Below are 23,933 nucleotides of genomic sequence, written 5' to 3' on the forward strand. Positions count from 1 at the left end.
TGTTATTGCATGCTGGTTTCTTTCGTTTCTTGTTATGTGGTTTGGTTTTGATTTTTGGTTTTATGTTGTTGGTTTTATTTGTTTTTCTTAAAGGGGGTCAAAGGTTGTGTTGTGGCAGGAAAATGGTGACACCAAGGAAATCTACTCAAGGGCCTCAGGATGATACACCGAGAGATGATTCCAAAGCCCAAGCGATAAGGTAGATGACTGAGTTTATGCAGCGGAATTTTAGGCCCCAACAAGGAGGGCCTTGGCCGCAACAAGAAGGGTTTTGGCCACAACAAGGAGGTCCTTGGCCACAACAAGGAGGGCCTTGGCAACAAGGAGGACCTTGACTACAAGGAGGGCCTAGTAGCATGGTGCAAGCTGGATGCACCTATGAGCGCTTTCTGGCGCATAGAACTCCACACTTCACTGGAGAAGAGGATCCACTTCAAGCTAGAAAGTGGGTTAGAGACTTGGAAAGAATTTTTGAGGTGTGTGGTTCCACTGAGGAGCAACAAGTACTCTACGCCAGCTATCTGTTGCAAGGCACCGCTTTTGAGTGGTGGGATACGAAAAGAGTAATGCTGGAATCAGAATTGGGATCTTTTGCCGCAGTGACCTGGCAGCGATTTAAGAAAGAGTTTAATGATCGCTTCTTTCCCGCTTCTGTAAGGCGGTAAAAAGTAGGAGAGTTCTCAAGCTTGGTCCAAGGGAGCATGACCGTGGAACAGTACGCCCGGAAATTTATAAAACTTGGGCGATTTGCTCCCCACCTCATCGCCTCGAAGGAGATGCAGGCCGAACGTTTCCAGGAGGGTCTACGTCCAGATATATGCCGAATGGTGGTCAGCCACCGGATATCCACTTTTCAGGATTTAGTGGATTTGGCCACTCTTGTGGAGCGAGAGAATAATCTGAGTATGGGCTCCCCTCTAGGACATAAGAGGCGGAGTTTTTCTGGTGAAGAAAGTAGTTCGGGTTCACCTCAGAAATTTGTTTAGCGGACTGGGACTCGACCACAAGCATCCTCAGGTATACGTATGGGAGGACGGGTGCCAATTTACGAAATTTGTAACAAAGCTCATGAGGGCGAGTGTCAGCTAAGTGGTGGACCCCATTGTTACCGATGTGGCCAAGTGGGACATTTCGCTCGTGAGTGCCTCGTTAGAGTTCAAGAAAGCCGTGGAGGTATACGGGGCGGAAGAATAAATCAAAGGCAAACAGTGCAAGCTCGGGTTTATGCTGTCACACCCGGAGATGTGGATGATGAGGCACCAGTGACCCATGATGCTGGAGTAATTACAAGTATGGATCTAATTTAATTTTAATGTTGGATTTGATTTTTGGTGTGCTTTGGTTTCTCTTTTATTTTTGGATTTCATGGGTTTATGTGTTTGGTTCAGGGAGAGTCCGTTTATATGAATTCTATGCTTGCACTTTGTTTGATTCGGGTGCATCACAATCATTTGTATCTTTCACTTTTGCTCGGATGTGTAATTTGGTTAGGGAACCTTTGCCGAAGTCATTGGTAATGGCTCTACCAAATGGTGAAGTGGTATGGTGTTCCAAGGTTGCTTTGGGTTGCCCATTAAATTTTGATGGAAGGTTTTTAGATGCTGATTTGGTTGTGTTTAAGTTGCTGGGTTTTGATATCATCCTTGGGATGGATTGGCTATACCGATATTCTGCGAGTATTAATTACAGAAGTCGGGTAATTAACTTTCAGCTTCCAGATGGGGATTGTCTGAAATTTGCGGGGAGTAAGCTAAAAGAAAAGCCAGTAGTTATATCGGCAATTCAAGCAAGAAGAGAGATTGCATAGGGAGCGGATGCCTTCTTAGTCCAGATGGTGTCTGCGCCGTCTGAGAAGAAGTCTTTGTTAGACTTTCCCGTTGTTGAAGAATTCCCCGACGTGTTTGTGGATGACTTGCCTAGGCTACCCCCTATTCGTGAAATAGAGTTTGTTATAGACTTGGAACCTGGAGCAGCTCCTGTACATAAAGCTCTTTACCGCATGGCACCGGCTGAATTGAAAGAGTTGAAGACTCAGTTTCAAGAGCTGGTAGATAAGGGGTTCATTCAACCAAGTACTTCGCCATGGGGTGCACCAGTGCTTTTTGTTAAAAAGAAAGATGGAACCCTCCGTATGTACATCGATTATCGAGAATTAAATAAGGTGACCATCAAGAATAAATATCCTCTCTCACGGATAGATGATTTGTTTGATCAGTTTCAAGGAGCAGCTGTGTTCTCGAAGATTGATCTGAGGTCAGGATACTACCAGTTGAGGATAAGAGACAAGGTTGTGCCCAAAACTGCTTTCAGGTCGAGATATGGGCATTATGAATTTAAGGTGATGTCGTTTGGGTTAGCCAATGCCCCTACTGCTTTCATGAATTTAATGAATCGGGTATTTAGGCCTTATTTAGATTCATTTGTGGTAGTATTCATTGATGATATACTGATTTATTCCCGAGATGTTGAAGAGCATGTTTATCATCTTCGTCTAGTTCTTGGGAAATTGAGAGAACACCAGTTGTATGCCAAGCTCAGCAAATGTGAATTCTGGTTGGAGGAAGTCAGATTTCTTGGGCATGTGATTTCCCGAGACGGAGTGGCTGTTGATCCTAGTAAGGTGGAAGCCATTTTGTCACGGCAGCGTCCGACGACAGTGCGTGAGATCTGGAGTTTCTTGGGACTTGCCGGATATTACCGAAGATTTGTGGAGGGATTTGTTCATCTATCCGGATCTCTCACAACTTTGACTCGGAAGAATGCAGAATTTGTTTGGTCAGACAAGTGTGAGAGAAGCTTCCAAGAATTGAAGAACAGGTTGACGACTGCACCAGTGTTGGCACTCCCAGAACCGTATAAGCCATTCGTAGTCTTCAGCGATGCGTCTAAATTTGGATTGGGTTGTGTCCTTATGCAGGAAGGACAGGTTGTTGCTTATGCATCCCGTCAGCTAAAGGATCATGAGAAGAATTATCCAACGCACGACTTAGAATTGGCTGCGATTGTTTTTGCTCTCAAGATCTGGCGGCACTTTTTGTACGGGGAAGCTTGCGAAGTATACACCGATCACAAGCGCTTGAAGCACTTATTTTTCCAAAAGAATCTGAACATGAGGCAGAGACGATGGCTAGAGCTAATCAGTGACTACCAGTGCGAGATCAAGTACCATCCGGGGAAGGCAAATATAGTTGCTGATACTTTGAGTCGAAAATCACACTTGGAAGATGAGGCCGAGTCGTTAGGATTGGATTCTTTGCTTTGTGGGATGAGAAGGCTCCTTATTGAAATTTTACAACAAGAGGAAGTATTATCTTCAATTCTTAATATTCAAGTGGCTAATTTTGAGGAATTGAAGACTCTTCAAAGAAAGGATCCAAAGCTGCTGGATATCAGAAAAAGAGTCAGAAAATCTCAAGGGCCGTTGCATTACAGTATGGATAAAGATGGAATTCTTCGGTTCCGAGATTGTAGGGTGGTCCCTAAAGATTCAGAATTCAAGAAGCAGATCATGGTAGAAGCTCATGCGGCCCCTTATTTAGTTCATCCCAACAGTACGAAAATGTACCGGGACTTGAAGAAAAATTATTAGTGGGATGAAATGAAGAAGGATGTTGCCTTGTATATCGAGAAATGTCACGCATGCCGTCAAGTCAAGGCCGAGCATCAAAGACCCGCCGGTATGCTCCAACCCCTCCCTATTCCTGAGTGGAAGTGGGATAACATCACGATGGATTTTGTAGTGGGCTTGCCGAGAACTCTTGGTGGGAAGAATTCTGTTTGGGTGATTGTTGACCGGTTAACGAAGAGTGCTCATTTCTTGCCTATCAATAACACTAATTCCTTGGGTAAGTTGACACGCTTGTACGTGAAAGAGATAGTGCAGCTGCACGGCATACCGAAAAGTATTGTGTCGGATCGGGACCCAAGGTTCACATCTCAATTTTGGAAAAGTTTGCAGGCAGCATTGGGTACTAAGTTGAAGTTCAGTACTACATATCACCTGCAAACGGACGGCCAATCAGAGCGCACCATTCAAACCCTTGAAGATATGTTGCGAGCATGTGTCATGGAATTTCAAGGGAGTTGGAAAAATCACTTGCCGCTCATAGAATTTGCGTATAATAATAGCTTCCATGCAACCATCTAGATGGCTCCTTACGAAACTCTTTATGGGAGGAAGTGCAGATTGCCTTTGTGTTGGGATGAAGTTGGGGAGAATAAAATAGTTTGGCTCGAAATAATTCAAGAATTGCAAAGCCAAGTTCGGATCATCAGGGATAAAATGGTGGTAGTTCAGAGTCGTCAGAAAAACTACGCTAATACCAGGAGGAGAGAGTTATCTTTTGAAGAAGGTGATTGGGTTTATCTCAAAGTCTCTCCCATGAAAGGAGTTAAGTGTTTTGGTAAGAAGAGGAAACTGGATCCGAGGTATGTCGGCCCTTTTCAGATTTTGGAGAAGGTAGGATCCGTCACTTATAGAGTTGCTTTGCCAGAATTTTTTGGGGATATTCATGATGTCTTCCATGTATCATCCTTGAAGAAAAGTTTTGGACAACAAGAGCCGCGCTTTGTCGACCCAGAGAGTATTCAGTTGCAACCGGACCTTACTTATGAGGTTGTTCCGTCTCAGATCATGAATTGGAAAGAGCAAAAGTTGAGATCCAAGACGATACCTCTGGTAAAGGTGGCATGGGTTGATCCGTTAGCTCAAGATTTCTCTTGGGAGAGAGTAGCTGACATGAGGGAGCAATACCCCTAATTGTTTGAGTAATGACGGTACATTTCTTAATCTTGGTCTCAGTGGATTTATGTGGCTTGTTTCAAGTTGGTGTTTGATCTTACAAATTTCGAGAACGAAATTTGTTTTTAAGGGGGGAGGATGTGATGACCCGCTTTTATGTGTATTTTCACTAAGGGTTGTTTTTAATTTAATTAATATAATAGTTCTTTTATTTTAAATTATTGTATTTTAATTGATTTTTATTTTATTTGATGTAGTGTTTATTTTATTTTAGTCGTTTTATGTTTTTGAAATCATTTTCGGCGGATCAGTTTTTGAGTTCCGGAGTGAGGACTGGACCTCATTTCTTTTCCCTCTCTTTTCTTTTTCTTTTCTCTTTTTCTTTTTCTTTTTCCTTTTTCTTTCTTTTTCCTTCTTTTTCTTTCTTTCCTTCTTCTTTCTTCTTCCTCCTCTCCCGCGTACCCATTTCCGGCCTCAATCCGTTGCCGGAGCAGCTCCCACGAGCTCAACTCCGTTCAGCCCATTTTTGGCCTTCCACCGTCGTTTCCACTGCTACCCACGGCCAAAACTCTCTTCCTTTAACTTCATAAACATATCAAGGTCATTCCTTATCAATTTCGTGTCTTGGGTTTTCCCCGTTCGAAAGTGGGTAATTTATTACCCATGGTCACAGTGTAAAATATACTATTACGTTGCTTTTCCTCCACCGTTTGCAACACCGCGAGCTTTCGAAAAATACCGTATAGCGCTGTAAGTATTTTTCAAACTCTAATTTTAGATTTAAATATATTTTGCTCTTACAATAAATATTATCTGGTTGGTTGGTTGATTCCGGACTGAGTCCGAAGAGTTCGGGGGTCGAATGAAATGAGGACGGAGTTGATTGGTTTGGCTGTTTGTGCTTGGTTGGTTGGTTTGTGCCTTGTGGTTGCATTTTACATGGTGCATGCATGTGCATTTTATTTTATTGAGAAAATCATCTTTTGTTGGCGTCAATGGATTTTCGGGTGCGTGTGTATCATAACCCCAAGCCGAGATGGGGTATTATCTCGGTGGAGCTCCTCTGTTCACTCGGGAGCGTAATATACTGAGTGATGTCCACTGAGTTGTTGTTGGGCGACAACGGGAGCGAGCGGGATGGTAACACTCCTCGTACCGACTCCGTGGCCCTTCGCTGGCGAGGGCTAGAGGATGCTTGGCTACGAACGCGCGAGGTACGGAACTGGACATCACTCGTTTAGGTGTCGAACGCGTGGTCGTTACCTGTGGTATGGCACAAGAGCCAAGGTGTGCGGATGACCCCTAGGGGAGGTCATGGTGCATACGGATTAATTGGTTTTTGGATATGAGTTGGATTTGGGCCAAATGAGACTTTTGGCGAGATTTGGAAAATAATATGTTTTTGGGGTCAAATGGGATATTTGGCGTGCGTGGAAAAATATGGTTTTATGGAACATGTACTTTGCATTATTTCATGCATGTTGTTTGAGTTAATATGTTTTTATCTAGTGGTGTTTGGATCTTACTTACTTGTTGCACCATTTTTGGTACCGTAGATTTTGGTACAGAGATCGAAGAGGGGGAGGAGGCTGAGCCCGAGGATGTGGCTCCGCCGGAGTATTGAGTGGAAGTTAATGTCTTGTTGTTGGATTTGTATAATATTTGTAGTTTGTAATATTTTAGTATGTATGTTTCGAATAGCTTTGTATTAAACTAAGAAAAATTCTGGTACTTAGTTATGACTTTCGTTATCCGCTGCGTGTTTCTTTTTGCACATTTGTTACTTTTACACACACTTGGCACTCGTCGATAGGGTGGTGACCCGTGTTGTCATCATCCGGACGTCTCGTTTTCCCCGCATCCGTATGTGGGGATTTGGAGGCGTCACAGATTCGCTACTGATACCATGTAGAAAACCTAAAACACGAGAGTTGGGGAAAAACTCCCTTTTTGTGCTCTCTGGATGTATTTCAAAGTCAATAATGTTTTGGTCAAAAAAGTAGTAAAATACAAAGAATAAGTGCTCGACTTATATACAAGTTACAAAATAGTCTGGGCCTAACTTAACTGAATACAAAATGTTTGACTAAATACACTACCAACTAACTAGCTTTAATAAAAGACCATGCTCCTGATTTTGTAGCTCATATCTTATAATTTTATATTTTGTAATGTTATGTATAAATATCAAATAATGTAATATGTAGTGGATTACATTTTATATTGCATGCATTTGTTATGATGAACATTAAATTTTTTATTTTTATATGGATTTAGTTAAAAAGGTAATTAGTTGCCTCTCGCTTCAGTTCTTTCTTTAATAATGACTTGCTTCTTTCTTTGCCACATTAAAATATATATATATCTCATAATTGGATTATAAATAGAATTAAAAATTTAATTTAAAGTTGTACAACTTCGTAACACTTCACATTCTTCCTTCTATCACACTTCATCTTCTCTCTCTCTTTATCTAATTTACTACAACTAGGAATCAAGTAATGCTACGTTTAAAAATTTTCATAATTAGATTATAAACAGAATTGATATTAATAACTTTCTCGTGCAACTAGTAATTATATAATTTCTTAAACCTCAAGTTATTGATTAAGTTCTTTTGCTCTAAGAATCATATTCTTTAAAGAGAAACGATAGTCACAGTCATGAGTATACAAGCATTGTGCAATCATTTTAAAAAAAGTAAATAAATACAGAACTCACATGAAAATAAATTAATTTTTTAATAGTAAATTCTAATTTTTTTCAAAACGATTACATTACATTTATACATTCTACGACTGTATATAACATTACTCGATTTTATTCATTGTTCTTGTTTAGTGGAATGAAGATACACATGTCGATCAAAAGTCTTCACTTCCATATTTAAGAGAAATCATCATAATTCTACACCCTAACCTAATCAGATAAAATGTCTAATTTTATAACTAAGTAATGAGACATTAAATTCCAAGTTGTGAATAACATTTTATTTAAGTCTTCCTTGCATAAATCTCATTGAATGCACATAAATAGACAATTGTGGACAATATTCATCACATGAGTGAAATTATTCCTAAAAATAATTTTTAATAATTAAAAAAATCTTATTACTCCTTTTTGTTGATAGAAAATATATATATATATATATATAAAATATAAACTTTAATCAACAGAGCTATATATGTATTTCATGAGTTCGATCTAGCAAAAGCCATAGATCCACAAGTGCATGGGATGATAATTCGAAGCTCCATAAAATTCGAATGAATCCCTAAACAACATAAATTAATTTTCCAGGAACGTCAATCCACATTGCACAAGTTATCAGCTTCTTAACGGAAAATTCAAGCTCTGGTCCCATGTAAAGATTGCTCCAATGCAGTACCATGATGGAAAGCTGATGTAAGGGGCAGGGTTACACAACCAATTCACCCAACGACCAGAATGTTAGTAGACAAGAACAGAGCTTCTTGGGGGTAAAATTAAGAATGAGCATCCCCTGATCACAATAAACAACCCAAGAGACAGCTGAATCCTTTGGTTTCTCCTTTTTTCACGGCTAAGATTTGTTAGCAAGCAATCAGATAAAACTTATCATCCAGCCTGCTCATTCCAGTATATCGAATTTTGAAGTCAAATTCTGATGAAGGATCGGACTGGTGGTGACGACGGTGATTATGATGATGTCAATATTTACTCCTACGATGCTTCTCATCAGAATCATTAAATCTATGTGGATGAGTACTCTTGTCCCTTCTATGATGCCTCTCCGGGTTGGAATCTTCATACGAACAGGCGTGTTTGTGTCTACTTTTGTCACTTCTACAATGCTTCTCAGCATCGGAATCTTCAAATGAATAAGAACCTTTGTGTCTGCTCTCATTTCTTCTATGATGCCTCTGGTTACGAGCCTTGGATGAATAAGAGCCCTTGTTTCTTCTATGATGCTTCTCAAGGTCAGCATCTTCAGATGAATATGAACCCTTGTGTCTACTACTATCAATCCTGAGATGCTTGCCAGGGTCCGAATCTTCAAGTGAATGGGAATTCTTGTGTCTGATTTTGTCACTTCTATGATGTTTATCAAGGTCAGAATCTTCAGATGAATATGAACCCTTGTGTCTACTACTATCCATCCAGCGATGCCTCCTAGGGTCCGAATCTTCAAATGAATGGGAATTCTTGTGTCTGGTCTTGTCACTTCTATGATGCTTATCAAGGTCAGAATCTTCAGGTGAATAGGAATTCTTGTGTCTTCTTTTGTCTTTTCTAAGATGCCTATCAAGGTCAGAATCTTCAGATGAAAAGGAACGCTTTTGCCTGCTTGTGTCACTTCTATGATGCCTATCAAGTTCAGAGTCTCCAGATGAGGTAGAATCCTTGTCTCTGCCTTTTTTACTTCTAAGATTTTTGTCAGCATCAGAATCCTCAGATGAATAAGAATGCTTGTGTCTGCTCTTTTTATGTCTGTCAAACTCTCTACTGTCTGAACTTGATTCAGAATCATTATGCTGCCTTTCCTTCATCTTACGCTTTTTCTTCTTTGACCTCTGCAACCCATCCGCAGAAGATAACTCGTCTTCATTTGGATCCTTCAATTCTCTATTAGGTGATGAGTGCTGCCTTTTTTGCTTCCTTTTCTTTCTGGACTTCCTCTTGGGTTTGGTAGAGAAGTTGGTCAGCAGCACGGGTATATTATCCCCACTCAGGAACCCTACCAAATGGAGCGATGACAGTCATCACATGAGCATCCTAGTTTATACAACATAAAAATTGTCATAGAAGTTCCTGGAATAGAAAAAGTAGATACCTCCATACTCATCAAATATGTCCTCAGCAACTATTTGCTGGTTAGGGTCATCTGGTTTAAACCCTCCACGCGGAGGACTAACTCCTGGTTTCTGCTTGAGCTCCCACTTTAGCGGCTGTAAAATAGGCCAAAGAACACAGGATAATTGATATTAGTCCAGAGTCCCGACTGTGGGACCTTATAGCAAAGCAACAATATAAGTATGCTGGATTCCAGGTAATCCCTTCCCGAAACCAAATTTAGAAGTAAAAATTACTCAAAATGACCTTTTTTTTCTTTTATGAACAAAATGACCTTATTTTAACACAAAATATATATATATACACGTGCATGTGGAGACAAAATATGGTTTTGCAAACAATAAAATTATAGGTGCAAAATGGGGACATATGCCTTATAAACTGAGATAAAAAGCTATCCATTCAAAGGTGGGATTGGCACCCATGCCAAAAGAATATAAGGAAGTTACCAAAACGATTTCACCATGTGCTACAGAGAGGCCAATGGATGCCAGTAAATAACATTAATTTAATTCAGTTCAAGTGGTGAAAAGGGATAGAATGAAGTAAAAAAATGATCTCGCATAAAGCCAAAGCCACCAATAGAATCTTACACATTCACCAATTAAACAGTGACAAGAAATAGGCATTTGTGAGCAACAAGGAAAAATTGGCTTTTAGCCAAGGTCCTGGGTAACCTATGGAATCTGTGCGGATGAGGATGGGATAAGACTGACCTCACTAGGATCTGTGTGGGCAAGGATTGCATTTAAGGGATCATCTCTTTTCAATCGACTTTCTTCATTAGGCATTATAGCATCCTTCAATGGGCATTCACGATCACCACTTTGGTGACCATAATTTCCACATCTTAGACATTTCACATTGCGAACTTCCACTCCAAATGGTTTCGCCCTTCCCTGAACACCGGTCTCCAGCCTGGAAAAATAAATCATTGAAATTTACTACTAAATCAGTGTTCGCTAATCACTACCACACATGCTATACTCAAAACAAATGTGTAACTGATTTCAATTACAAAGTAGAGCATCTGCTAAGTAGAGGGAAACACCACGTAGAGAATTCATCAAGCTTTACATATCATTCAAAAGAATAACCGTCAGAATCCTGAAACAAGTTTTATATTACCAGCTATCTTCTACAGGTTCTAAAGGATAATACACAAACTACAGGTCTCAGGCAGACATATATTGACTTAAATTGCTTTTGGATAAATCAACTGGTAGAAAAGCTAAGTGCTCCTTTAAACTAGGCGTGGCAATATGTTACACGACCCATTAACCCAACACGAACACGACACGATAATAGCGGATTAGGGTTTAGTCTTAACAGGTTCGGGTCAAAACAGGTTGACCCGTTAAGACATGATTGCTTAACGGGGTTGATAACGGTTCAACCCGTTATGACACGTTAAAAAAATTAAAGTTACAATTATACCCTTATACCCAAAAGTGAAATTGTTAGAATTTCAATATCGATATTTTTATTATTTGGATTGTAATTTTGAACTTGTATTTAGTTTTATAATTTTTATAAATATTGTGATTTTTAAATTTATATAAAATTATGCTAAATTTAATTAGGTCAAATTGGTTAATTTCGGACTTATTTAACCTATTTACATAAACAGTTTGAAACGGGTCGTATTATATCGTGTTAACATATTTCGTAATATTCACTAATGGGTCATAACGGGTTGACACGACACGACCCGTTATGTTAATGAGTCATGTTAGGGTTTGAGATTTTGATACGATAAGCTTAATGGGTCGGGTTAGGGTTGAGCTATATAGTATAATATACATGCTTTGACACGACACGAACACGACCCGTTAACACGATTTGACACCCCTACTTTAAACCATGTAAAAATAATCAATTTCATGCAGAGAAGGACCTCAAAATCAGAACTATCATTACAAATTCATACGGATACAAACAATCTACAAGAAAAGTTCATTAGATTGAGTTATCATTGCATCAAGATATTAAGATTTTATTCATTTAAGGTAATATGACGTATCACCTATTAAAACTCACATTTGTTCAACTGTTGAATTAGATGAAATCAACTTGAATGGGCATCATTGAATATGACAATAAAATATTTTATTATGGACCCCATCGTGTACAACAAGTAATAATACCAGAAGAATTCCTATATAGATTATGGAAGGTTTGACGATAGGAAACGTTCACCTGATGAGCTTAAAAGTTTCTTCTTCCATACTCTATTTCTTTGGGCTTCTGCCAGTGTTTTTAATGGAGCCAGCTTGTATGATCTTCTTGTATCACTTTCTAGCTCCTAAGCTGTAATTGGGTGTTCACTGTTGTATACTTCCTATGTACATGGGCTATGCCTATTTATTAGTTTTTACTAAAATTTTATATTACTCATCAAAAGGTAGTTTTGACTACTTATCTCCAGACTTTACTCAATCAAACAGATAAGGAGATTTTCCTTGTGATTCCAAGAGGCTGGTGAAGTTTCCTATGACACGAAAGAATAAATCGTGCCCAAAAATTTTGCAGTAAAGGACCCCCCCTTTACAACAAAAATCGCCACCAGCTCCTCAATCCCTCCAACCTACCCCAAACTCACAATATTGCCATTGTCAAAATTCAATCTCAAAACCTGATGCCACTTTACAATACAAAATATGTGTCTGATATTAGTATTGTAAAAGGAAAGCTTTCATCAGCAAACAACAAAAGAGAGACCATCACAACTCCCCTGGATCCATTCCCAACTTGTAAACTAGAAAAAACCGCCCTCTAAAGCTGTAGGCAGCGGTTTCCTTCACACAACCCTTTAAAGCCGTTGAAGAAGCCAAGAGGAGTAACATAAGTCAAACTAAAAATCTAATTAAGTAAATGGAAAGAAAAATCCACTTCTTCCCATTCCACCCAAAACTGACTATGTCCAGCATATAGATTAAATGGCAACAGGTAATGTGATTGTAAAGACTTGACAACTTCTAGTTTGGTGATTAATCTAGGCGTTCAACTACTAAAACGACCATACATGCTATGAGCACTAAATAGAAGTGTTCTGAGAGAGCGGCAACAATATCCCAAGATCCATTTTCAGCCTGACAGCCAGGCCTTCACCAAGAGTTTACAAACGCTTCCAACCAAAATCATCAGCCAAAAAGTCCCACCATTTTGAGCTAACATTCCAAACCCCCACTGATCAACTCACAAGGCCTAACAATATTCTAAATTCTCCACACTATTGGTGGTTAAATCATTGCATCCAGGCATATGCACGAGACTAATCACTACCCAAATGCAATATTTGTAGTCAATTCATGTATATCAAAACAATTACACCACTGTATAAAATAGCAAATCACCTGTTTTTGTTAAATAAAATGGAAGAATATAATTATCTAACCTTTATTGACAGTGAACAAGTTCAATAGAAAAGGGTCTAAATTCTATTAATAAAGAAACTCCAACATCAAGTGTAATTTTCTAAATGGCTTTATAAATAATGAAATAGGATCTAACAACTTCTCAGTTCGACAATGGGAAACTGCCTAGAACCTTAAATTTACAGATATAGGAATAACATTGTCATGATGTATATTATGGTCTTAGGAACTACTCTTTTGGTTGCATTGGCTTATTGAATCTAATACAGGGATTTAGAACAAGTTCCAAAATCCAACCTCAACTTATCTTTTACCTTTCATGTGTTTAACAGTCATTAATGCAATTACTTGTACTATTTAAAAGAAGAAGAGCAATTTTTTTCCCAAACAAAAGCAATGACGCTATATATGCTGCATAACACTGAACCAACAGTAGCCACAAAGTTGATACAGTTCTGCAGACAATAAGTTGTAACAAAAAACATTAAGGACACAACTCGAACTCTCAATCTGTACAATCTGCAACATTTTCAGTAGCTTTTTAAAAACTTGCTGTTTTATTCAAGTTAATTTAAATAACACAATGTCCAGATTCATGCATGTATAACGTCAAGCAACTGCCAAGTAAGCTTTGCAATGCATGAGAGCACATCCATACATACCGTGGAGCATTTTTTAAGACTTCAAATTCTTCTTCGGTGGGCAATGAACGCCCAAAAACATCTTTTGGTCTTGGTTTCTTCTTTTCTTCACCTCTAACGGGAACAGATTCTGGTGGCCTACGTGAGAAACACCATAACTATTAATCTTTATCTTCCGAAACACGGTGAATATAGTACGGAAAATAAAGAAACTACTATAAAGACCATTTTTCTTCATTTTTTCTTCCTTTCTGGGAAAAATTAGTCCCAAATTAAAATTTTGCAAAAACAATACAGAGATGCAAATGGTACATAGCAGTGGACTCCCCGTCAGCGAGTGGATCATTCGGTTCCTCTTTTCTCCTCTCGTCAGCAATCTCTGCAGCTTTGGCACTTTCGGCATTGTAACCAGGTGGACGAACATACATGAAGCTAACAGCTTTCATCATCTCCACCTATTATTTTACAGCATACAGTTATACAAAATTGCAAAAGAACAAAAAGAAAATATGGTAATCCACACATCAAATACTGAAAACGGTATCGTGAGATATTGCACTGGATTGGCTTTTGGAGAGTTTCCAGTCAATGGAAGCACAATTGTTGCATATAAAGGTAAATTAAATATATCAGAGCAATAGATGGATAGAGATAAACCTAATTCACTGGGAAAGAGAAAAATATTACGAAGGAAGCAAAGAAGAAATGAAAGACCTTTTCCTTCTCCTTCTTGGAGATGAGAGCGGTCTGCCGAAAGAACTCCTGCTCCTGAGAGTACTGCAAGCAGAAAGAGAGAGATCGATACAAAGAAAAGTAATGAATCCGAATGTGAAGATAAGGGAGGAAAAGTTAGAAGTAGAGAAGAGAGATATTGAAAAGAATAGTATGATACCTCGCGAGCAACTTCCTCGGCTCGACGCTGGCGTTGGGCGTGGGTCTGCTCTGCGATCCACTTGCGGCGTTGGTTGGGATAGGAAAGGGGATGCCATGGCTTTTGGTTGAGATACGAATGGCTCCACGCGGTGCCGGCCTTCGTCTTGTAATCCACTTCTCCATCAGGGCCCTTGTCAGAGAACCTCTTGCTCAGCCTTAGTCCCTCTCCCTCTTCTCCTTCCATTCTCTACTCTTACTCCGATTATCTTTCTCCCTCTCCTCTGATTTTCCTCTCTGCATTCTACCGCGGATGGTAGACACGACTGTGCTATGTCTTTTTCGGCTTGTTTGGGCCAAATTGCTAGGCTCAGGCCTTGATCTCTCGCCACAGCTACCTTCGGCCCAGCCCAACCGACTTCAACGTTTGAATTTCTTCTTGCCCTAAATTCATTTTGTAAAATGTTACATATTGTAATACCCTAAAATTTATCATTTAAAAAAATTAAGATTTCACACATGATTTAAATGCAACTCATATAGTTCTGATTCCGAGAAAGAGGACACCTGAAAAACTTGAAGATTTCAGACCTATTCGTTTTTGTTAAGATGATCACTACTAAGCTGAAAATTATTTTACCCCAACTTATTTCTCCTATTCAATGTGATTTTTTCAAGGGGAGGCTCATCACGGATAATGTTTTTCTTGCTTATGAAGTTGTTCACTCAATCCGAAAGAGAAGGTGGGGTAAAAAGGGTGCCATGTCTGTTATACTTGATATGAGTAAAGTTAATAATAGGATGGAATGAAAGTTTCTTGAACAAGTGATGCTTCGTTTGGGTTTTGATTCTAGATTGATATCATTGGTTTTATCGTGTATATCTTTGGTGTCTTATAAGATACTCCTTAATGGTGTGCCTACATCGTCCATTTTCCCTTATCGGGGTATCCGACAAGGTGATCCGTTATCTCGTATTTATTTGTTTTATGTGCTAAATGGCTATTCTCTCTCATTCAAGAAGATGAAAATAGATGATTGATGAGGAGTGTAAGGGTATGTAATGGTACCCCAACGATTACTCACTTATTCGTCACTAATGGCAGTTTGTTATTTTTAGAGCTAACATGTTAGAAAATTCTGCAATTTGGCACTTAACAAATGCATCTGAACAACATATAAATTTGAAGAAAACGGAGTTATTAATTAGTATAAATGTTGGGGAGGAAGAGGTGAATTCGATTAAGGCACTTTGGAATGTGCAATCAATTCAATACCATACTCAGTATATGGGTTTACCATCCTTTGTTGGGCATGCTCGTTCTTCTACTTTTCAAAATTTAAAATCAAGAGTTTTGAACAAATTACAAAGGTGGAAAGAGAAAATTTTATCACAAGCTGGTTGAGAATTTCTTATTGAGACAGTGGCTCAGGCATTACCTACTTACATTATGAGTTGTTTTCAATTACTAAAGTCTTTTTGCAAGGAATTGAATATGTTCACTAGATTTTGGTGGGGACAACATGAGTCTTGAGCGAGTTCATTGGGTTAGTTGGAATAAATGTGTGAATAAAAGTTGATTGGAGGATTGGATTTTTGAAATTTAGAGGTTTTTAATTTGGCGTTGCTTGATAAACAAGGTTGGAGATTACTTCATGATTCTGATTCATTGTTGTTCAAGATTATTAGAGCCAAGTGGTATTTTACAATCATTTCTATGAGTGGAGAAGCACTTTCACAGCAAAGGATATTCTTATTCGTTGTATATGGCAAGTTGGAAATGGAGAAAACATTAATGTATGAACAGATCTATGGGATTCACCAAGCTTGGAGGTTTTTAGTTCTCAATCTTCTCAATTATTACCCTTGAATGGCACTGTTAATATGTTATTTAACACTTTGTCTAGAATATGGAATGAAGATTTGATCAAAAATATTTTTCCTTCTTATGTGGCTGAGCAGATTTTCCATATTTTTCTCCATTTCTAGGCAATTGATAAGTTTGTTTGTGGTGCAAATAAATTTGGTTATCATTTTATTAGGAAGATGGTACATAAAAATGATGGTGTAGAAAATTCTCACTCAAACAGCAATCTATTTTTTGCAGGAAACTATGGCATTTATCCCTCCCTAACAAAGTGAAAACTTTTGCTTGCAAGGCTTGTACCAATAGCTTACCTACAAAGGTTAATTTACAAAAAATGGTTATAGTAGTTGGTGGGAATTGTACTCATTGTTATTTGAAGGATAAAGTGGGGGTGGATATTGTTAGGAATGTCAGAGAAGAACACAACTATGCCACCAGGTTGGCATTCAAAACCACCAATAACGAAGCAAAGTATAAAGTATTACTAGTCAGGTTAACAATTACTGAGTCATTGGGTGCCAATGAAGTGGAAGTAAAAGCCGACTCCTAAGTGATTGTCAACCAAGTCCTAGGGGATTTCACCAAGAAGAGTAAGAAGCTGAAGAAACACTTGATGTTGGTGGGGGAAAGATGCAAACACTTTTAGTATTTTCAAATTCAACAAGTGCCTAGGGCCGAGAACCAACAAGTGCATTCGAGTAGGAAGACATCCCTCTACCAGAACAAACGGTGGTTAGAACCGTAGACGGTGGCCTCAAAGGTAAGGCTTGAAGCTCCAAAATAAGCCACAGAGATAATCAAATACCTAGATACCAATGAGCTGCCCGACTAGAAGTGGGATGTGAGGAAGATCAAGAATAGGGTAACATGCTTCACCCTTGTGGACGAAATTTTATACTTGTGGGGTTACTCTGCATCCCTCCTAAGATGCGTTTCACCCAAAGAAGTACAGTATATCCTGACAGAGATACATGAAGGAGTGTGCGTCAACCAGTCAGGCAGGAAAGCATTAGCAGGAAAGGTAGTAAGGGCAGGATACTACTAGTCACAGGCCCTCAAAGACACAAAAGAGCTTGTCTAGAAATGCAAGAAGTGTCAGGACTACGCCTCAATACCCTAATGCCAAAAAGAGGAGTTGAAGTTGATCATGTCGCCATGGCCCTTCACACTGTCGTGAGTTGACCTAGTTGGGTCCCTACCTCCAAGCAAAGGAGGTGTGAAGATTGTGATCGTTATTCTCAACTATTTCACCAAATGGGTGAAGGCCGAAATACTGGTGACGATAATGGCAAACAACATCACCTGATTCCTATGGAAGGCAGTAGTGTGCAGATTTGGCATCCCTCATTACATAATCTAAGGAATCGGGAGGTAGTTTGACTCGGATCACTATCGTAACTAGTGTAGAAACTTGGGAATCAAGTTCAAATACTCATCCTCGAGACTCTCATAGGCCAACGGGCAATTTAAGGCAACCAACAAGCTCGCAATATTGAAAAAGAAGCTTGACAAGAAGAAAGGGGCTTGGGTAAAGGAACTCCCCAGGGTGCTATGGGCCTACCGGACCACCGTCAAAACTCCAACGAGGGAAACCCCTTTCACCCTCACTTACTAACACGAGGTGGTAGTGTTAGTCAAAATTGGGATGCCCACTTATAGGGTCCACCATTTCAATTGAGACTCTAACGAAGAGAAACTAGAAGAACAACACGACTCATTGGAGGAGAAAAGACAAGAGGCTAAGATGAGAACAGTGATTAACAAAAGACCAAGCACCACTTCAACAAGAGAGTCAGGCAAAGATCCACGAAGGTCGGCAAGCTAGTGTTGAGATAGACAGGGATCACTACCCGAGAAGAAGGAAAGCTAGGGTCGTGATTAAATATGGGAATGCTTCTTTCTCAACACATAGGCCTTTAATGATAGAAATACAGCACATTGTTCATTATTTTTCCAAATCTGAAATTTTACATATGGGAAGACAGGTTAATGAAGCTGCACATCTATGAGCATGGCATGCTCAAAGCATTAATGATACCCTATAATGGTGAAATACTTGTCCATATGTGATCTTTAATTAGGTTTTATTAGATGATGCTCATTAATTGCTTTTTTGCTTTTCTTTGTACATCATTGGTTAGGCAGTGGGCTTTCTCTTGTGATTTGTATAATGGGTTTCCAGTTTGAATGAAGTCTTACATGTTATGAAAAAAAATAATAAGAGTTAGATTTAAAAATTAATGGGTAGTTTCACATTAGTGTAATGGGTGAGAGTGAGATACTAATAGAGTTAACCTGGAGAGCGGTCCGGCTATTTAACTGAGAAAAACAGCCCTCTAATAGACTCGTGCCACGTAATATGCTTATTGTTTTTATCTTGCATTTGCATACACCCGATTGAGACTCATATGCCCCTCACTCCTTCGTCTTCAACTTCGTCCCCACACTCATCCCCAACGACGGTTGACCCAGACAGTGGCACCGATGGCACTCGACCCAGACGGTGGCATTGATGGAGCACGACCCAAACGGTGGCATCGCCCTGGCTAGAGCTCCCCCTTTCGCACGGCACCCAACAAGCACAGCTCTACTAGAAGGTCGTCAAAGAGGCCATCAATTCCGCTGTGGAAGCCTCCAAGTCCCATCTCTCTGAAATTCGATCCACTTCCTCCTCCCCATTTACACCAGACCATCGTAAATTTCCTTATCTCATCATCCCTATTTTTCCTCTGGTTCGTTGGGGGGAGAAAATAAAGGAAAAGAGAAAAAAAAAAAAAAAAGCAAAATTGGGGTTTTTACGATTCAGGCTAATAACCCCCATTTTAAGTGCCTACTTAAGCTCGATATTATGGCCATTCTTCGCGAATTTCTCTGCCAGATCCAATGCCTCTTGGACCTCAAGGTTACCCATTTTCCTTTTTCCATTACTTGTACTAGAAGTTTAGCGCGATTTCTTAACTTTCTCACCCCGATTGTTATGGTTTATGGTTTATAATCTACCAACTTCTAAGATTTGTGCCATTGCCTTTACCTAGGTTTTCGAAGATGTTCGGAGGGAACTCTGGTATAAGCCTCAAGTCTCAGTTTGGGTTTGGGTTTTTTTTTTTTTTTTTTTTTTGTGATTAAAGAAATTGGGAGTATGTAATTGCTTGCAGAAGACTGGGCTCTAGACTAGTAGATGAATTCGACAAAGCCATGATTCAGTGGGAGAAAAATTGACTAAGAGATGGGCGATGAAAATGCAGCGGGCCAATCGATTTGGGTTTCTGGTTTTGTTTCAGTTGTTAAAGTGATCGTATTGCGAAGTGGTTGTTATAAACCAATTGTTTTTCACATGACCAATGGCTGTGAGGATGGCGAGGACGGAAAACAATGAGCACAATGGCAACGGACAATGGTGAGAATGACGGCGAGGGACAAGGGTGAGGATGAAGGTGTTCCAATTCATGAAGATCTAGTGTGACGAGGTTCATTATACTTTCAATAGAATTACTTACGTGGCAAGTTGTGATTGGAGGGCTGCTATTCTAAGTTAAATAGCCCGACCGTCCAGCAGCATTTCACATACTAATATTATAGATACTTTATAGCACCACCAATTAATATTAGGTGATTGTTTGATCATTTTGACTTTATAATTAGATTTGTTGAATTAAGTAATGCGATTATGAAAATGATAGGGTTACTACCCTTCTACTACCTATTTACTATTCTTTTGTATTTAATTTTTTTATTTATTTAATGATTAAGGAAGTGACTATTAGTAAAATATATATTATTTTTCATTTTTTAATTTTTTCTTAATGGCTAAGAATGTTAAAAAAATACTTAAAAGAAAATGATAGAAAAATAAAAAATTTATAATACTTTATAAGGAGTAAATTGGTAGTAATAATGCAGTACCTGTCACTACCCATGCAATTATATCTTAACTACTTTATTATCCTTGTCAAATCCATTTATTACCATTTTATCCTTAACAAATCCATTTGTTACCTTTTTAAGATAGAAAAGAGGTATAAGACGAGGTGATTCCCACTAGAGTTAGTATATATATAGTTTCAAAATGGGGGGATTGTTCATGCAATCCTATATAGTTATGTTTAAAAAAAAAAACTTTAAAATTAAAATAATATCATTTTTAAAATGATTTTTTTTCCTTTTACCCGCATTCATTAATGAGACTGCATACGCAGATCCTTACTCAGGATTACAAATAGAATTTTTCTTCCCGCTATTTTATTATTTTTGGGACTCATTATTATTGCTTTTTTAATTTTGGAGTTTTAGATCTCATGGGTTTCCTCATTCAAGCAAAAGTTTGGTCCTAGTCATGTTCTCGTTCTTTTTCGAATAACTTTATTCAAAAGTCTTTATACCATTCACCATTTGTATATTATTTTTTTTATTGGTACCAGGTACTCAGGAACAACGTCTCAACTAATTCTGAAGGTGCACAGGTTATCGACAAGAAATTTCTCGTAAGTGCACCTTGAACAATTTAAGAAAAAAAATCCTCCAATCCGATGGCCTAAAGATTGTTTGTACCCAAGAGGATTTTAACCTTAGACCTAGGGAGAGCATACCCCAAGTCCAAAGCATTTTACCACTTGAGCCAACCCTTAAAGGTTACACCATCCGTGTATTATAATTTGATTTGAAAAAAAAAAATTAAAATTTAAATCTTACAAATTAAATTATATCATATGGATGGTTTGTAATGTAAAGATCTTTAAATAATATTTTTCTTTTCTCTCACATCTTATTCAGGGATGATTATTCATTTTCTGTCATGCTAATGCTTTGGACACTCTTATTAGTCTGCAAATACCTTAATTATTATTCCTCTTGGTAAGGCCAAGAAATAAACTTGCAGAAAACAAATATTTTCTTCAAATCTCAAACCTTCTATTCTCAACGCATTTGTGAGATCATTAGATATCTTGGTCTTCAAAAGATTTTAAGTGGTGCAGCTGGAAGAATAGTCTATATCCACCGGCGGCCAGAGACAATCTAAAAATAGTTCAATAATCAAAAGTGGAGTACAAAAGAGTGGTAACAAACCACTTAAATCCAAAAACTTAATACACCTAAACCTCACAAGCTCGTCAAAGAGAAAACTTTCAATTGACTATTTGTATATCTTGTGAAATTATCACTTATTTTTAAAGTTTAAGTTGATAAGAAGAGATAAATTTTATTATTTATTTTATATCTTAACGCTCTCCTCACATGTGAGTCAGATTCCTCCTCAATAGATAGCTCAATACAAGAAATATTTAATTAAATAAAATATAGTATAGGATTAGAATTTAAATTCAAAATCTCTACTATGATATGATATAAAATCATAAGTTTTTAAGTTAATAAGAAAATATAAATTTTGTTATTTATTTTATATATTAACCTATCTCTTAGACTGTCTTCTCACTTCTATCAATTTTCAGATGCATGCTCTACATGGTACAGTTGCACATCTATTTTTGGCGTGAGAATTACTAGACAAAGCATGTCAAACTTTTAGCTTAGGTAGACAATCAAGTCTGGCACCTACAAACCATATGTTTCTCTTTTGGTTTGCAAAGCATGCTTGCATTTAATGCATGCAAAGAAAAAATGGCTTTCTCTTGACATGGCAAGTTAAGCCACTTTTCGTACAATCGGCAGCACTCTTGGATGTCTTCTTCTTCGCAAGCTCTTCTGTCTTCTTCTTTGCTAGCTCGTCCACATTCTTTTTCAGAAGCTCGTTTACCATCTTCCGACGCTCTATTGCCTCATCCCGCATCCTTTCATGTTCTTTGATCGAAGATACCAATGCAGCTGCTTTCTTTCCCGTATCTTTGTAGTAGTTGTTTGATCCAGAATTTCCTCTACTCTTTGTTCCATTTTTGTTTGATGAACCAGACCAAGATGCCATGACGAAATTGAAAGGAGCCGAAGCAAAAACATTGCTACTTATATTCCCTTGATATGTATTCTAGTAAAGATCCTCGTGCATTTGGTTAAAAATTTTCCCCACTCCTACATTTATTTCCTTGATGCCCTTTTTTTTGGCGGCGTGCTTGTATTTATTTCCCTTGATACTAAAACATAAGAGAAAATCTTGGAAGGTCACGGTGTTAAACCTCAAATAATACCCTCCAATAGGTGCGTGCCACCTTGTCCTCCCATGGGTCTAAGAATGGAACCGCACAACACCGAATCAAGACCTTTATAGACTGACCCTCTCCTCCAAGACTAGGGGTGAAAACGGTTCGGTCCGATCCGATTCGGTCCATTATTTTTTCGATTTATCATTTTTTCAGACTGGACCGAACCAAATATCTAGTCGGTCTGTTCGGTCTGGTCTGCATTCGGTCCCGTCCCATTCGATCGGTCCATTTGGTCCGATCCAATTATTCTTTTTTATTCTTTTTTTTCTAAATAAATCAATTAAATATTTTATTTAAATTACTAAATTAAAATTAAGTAAATTATTAATGTAGATTATGCAACTAACTTATTAAAAAGAAATTTTATATGGTCAATGATACATATTATAAATTATATATACATACATAATACATATTCTAAATTATAAATTATATTTATATATAAATTATAATATATATACTATATACATATATACATAACGGGAAACTCGTATTAGGTTAGTTAATTTATAATTTATCAATTGTTTTATATTTACTTACAATTTAGGTATTTTACAAAACATTTATCTAATAACTTTAATTAGATATAAATGTAGATGTTAGTAATTAGTTAATGGTGAATTGGTTATAATTAATTGATAATATACACTACTTAAATAATAGAATATTATTTTGTAATTACATATTTAAAATTTTATATTATAAATGGGAATATGTTAGATGAAAATTACATAATTAATTATATAAAATAATATAGATATAAAATAAAAATATATATTTTTAATTCGGTCGGTCCGGTCCACTTCGGTCCGTGGAATCATGGACCGTGGACCGGACCGAACTAGTTCGGTCCAAGGAATCATGGACCGAACCTTAACCCTATATTTTTCGGTTCGGTCCAGACCGGACCAAATCGATCGGTCCGGTCGGTTTTTCCAGTCCGGACCGACCGTTTTACAGCCCTATCCAAGACCATCGTCCAATACCCTCCAATCTCCCAGACCCATGGTCATGACTATCTCTCCCTGCTATCACCCTCTTTCAGACCGATTCTTCCATTCCCACGATCCTCTCTTCCTACCAAGACCCTCTTTCCAAAGATCCATTCTTCCATTATAGTAAAGATCGTCGCTGCCATGACCATCGAAGTTGACGACATCGTCGTTGCCGTAACCCATTTTCCACTTATTGTTTGTAGATAATAGACTGATATTTTGTGAGGCAGAACAAAACCAAATTCGGGCATTGAGGACATGACTTTTACAAGATGAGGCTCTCCAATTCCACTTTTGATCTTGGCAGGTATCAGTTGTGATACCTATTGGATTAAGTTGTGGAATGCGGAGATGGCTTTCTCTTATTGGAGGGTGTTAAAACCCAAATAACACCACATCCATTCCAAAGCATAACAGTAAATATAAATATATTGCCTTGCACGCCATGCCTCTTTCC

The 23,933-nt window shown here is 38.2% G+C and overlaps 1 protein-coding gene across 1 annotated transcript; it reads right to left on the bottom strand.

Moving 5' to 3' along the window:
- Positions 1-7,905: 7,905 nt before the first annotated feature.
- Positions 7,906-14,785, bottom strand: LOC122281834 (uncharacterized zinc finger CCHC domain-containing protein At4g19190). Its single transcript, XM_043093639.1, has 7 exons — positions 14,485-14,785; positions 14,307-14,369; positions 13,905-14,047; positions 13,614-13,730; positions 10,291-10,492; positions 9,555-9,669; positions 7,906-9,458 (listed from the first exon to the last, which is right to left on the bottom strand). Exons 1-7 carry the CDS (start codon positions 14,707-14,709, stop codon positions 8,431-8,433), a joined length of 1,893 nt encoding a protein of 630 aa, XP_042949573.1. The 5' UTR covers positions 14,710-14,785; the 3' UTR covers positions 7,906-8,430.
- Positions 14,786-23,933: the final 9,148 nt, after the last annotated feature.

This window comes from Carya illinoinensis, chromosome 11 (genome assembly GCF_018687715.1).
Source record: "Carya illinoinensis cultivar Pawnee chromosome 11, C.illinoinensisPawnee_v1, whole genome shotgun sequence".
Taxonomy (NCBI): domain Eukaryota; kingdom Viridiplantae; phylum Streptophyta; class Magnoliopsida; order Fagales; family Juglandaceae; genus Carya; species Carya illinoinensis.

Bases quoted from the DNA above. Each gene is read 5' to 3' on its own strand.
- LOC122281834 (XM_043093639.1), bottom strand. From the start codon at position 14,709: ATGGAAGGAGAAGAGGGAGAGGGACTAAGGCTGAGCAAGAGGTTCTCT. The intron at 9,670-10,290 runs GTCAGTCTTATC...CCTATTTTACAG, and splicing joins CCCACACAGATCCTAGTGAG to CCGCTAAAGTGGGAGCTCAA. The intron at 9,459-9,554 runs GTATCTACTTTT...TCCATTTGGTAG, and splicing joins CATATTTGATGAGTATGGAG to GGTTCCTGAGTGGGGATAAT.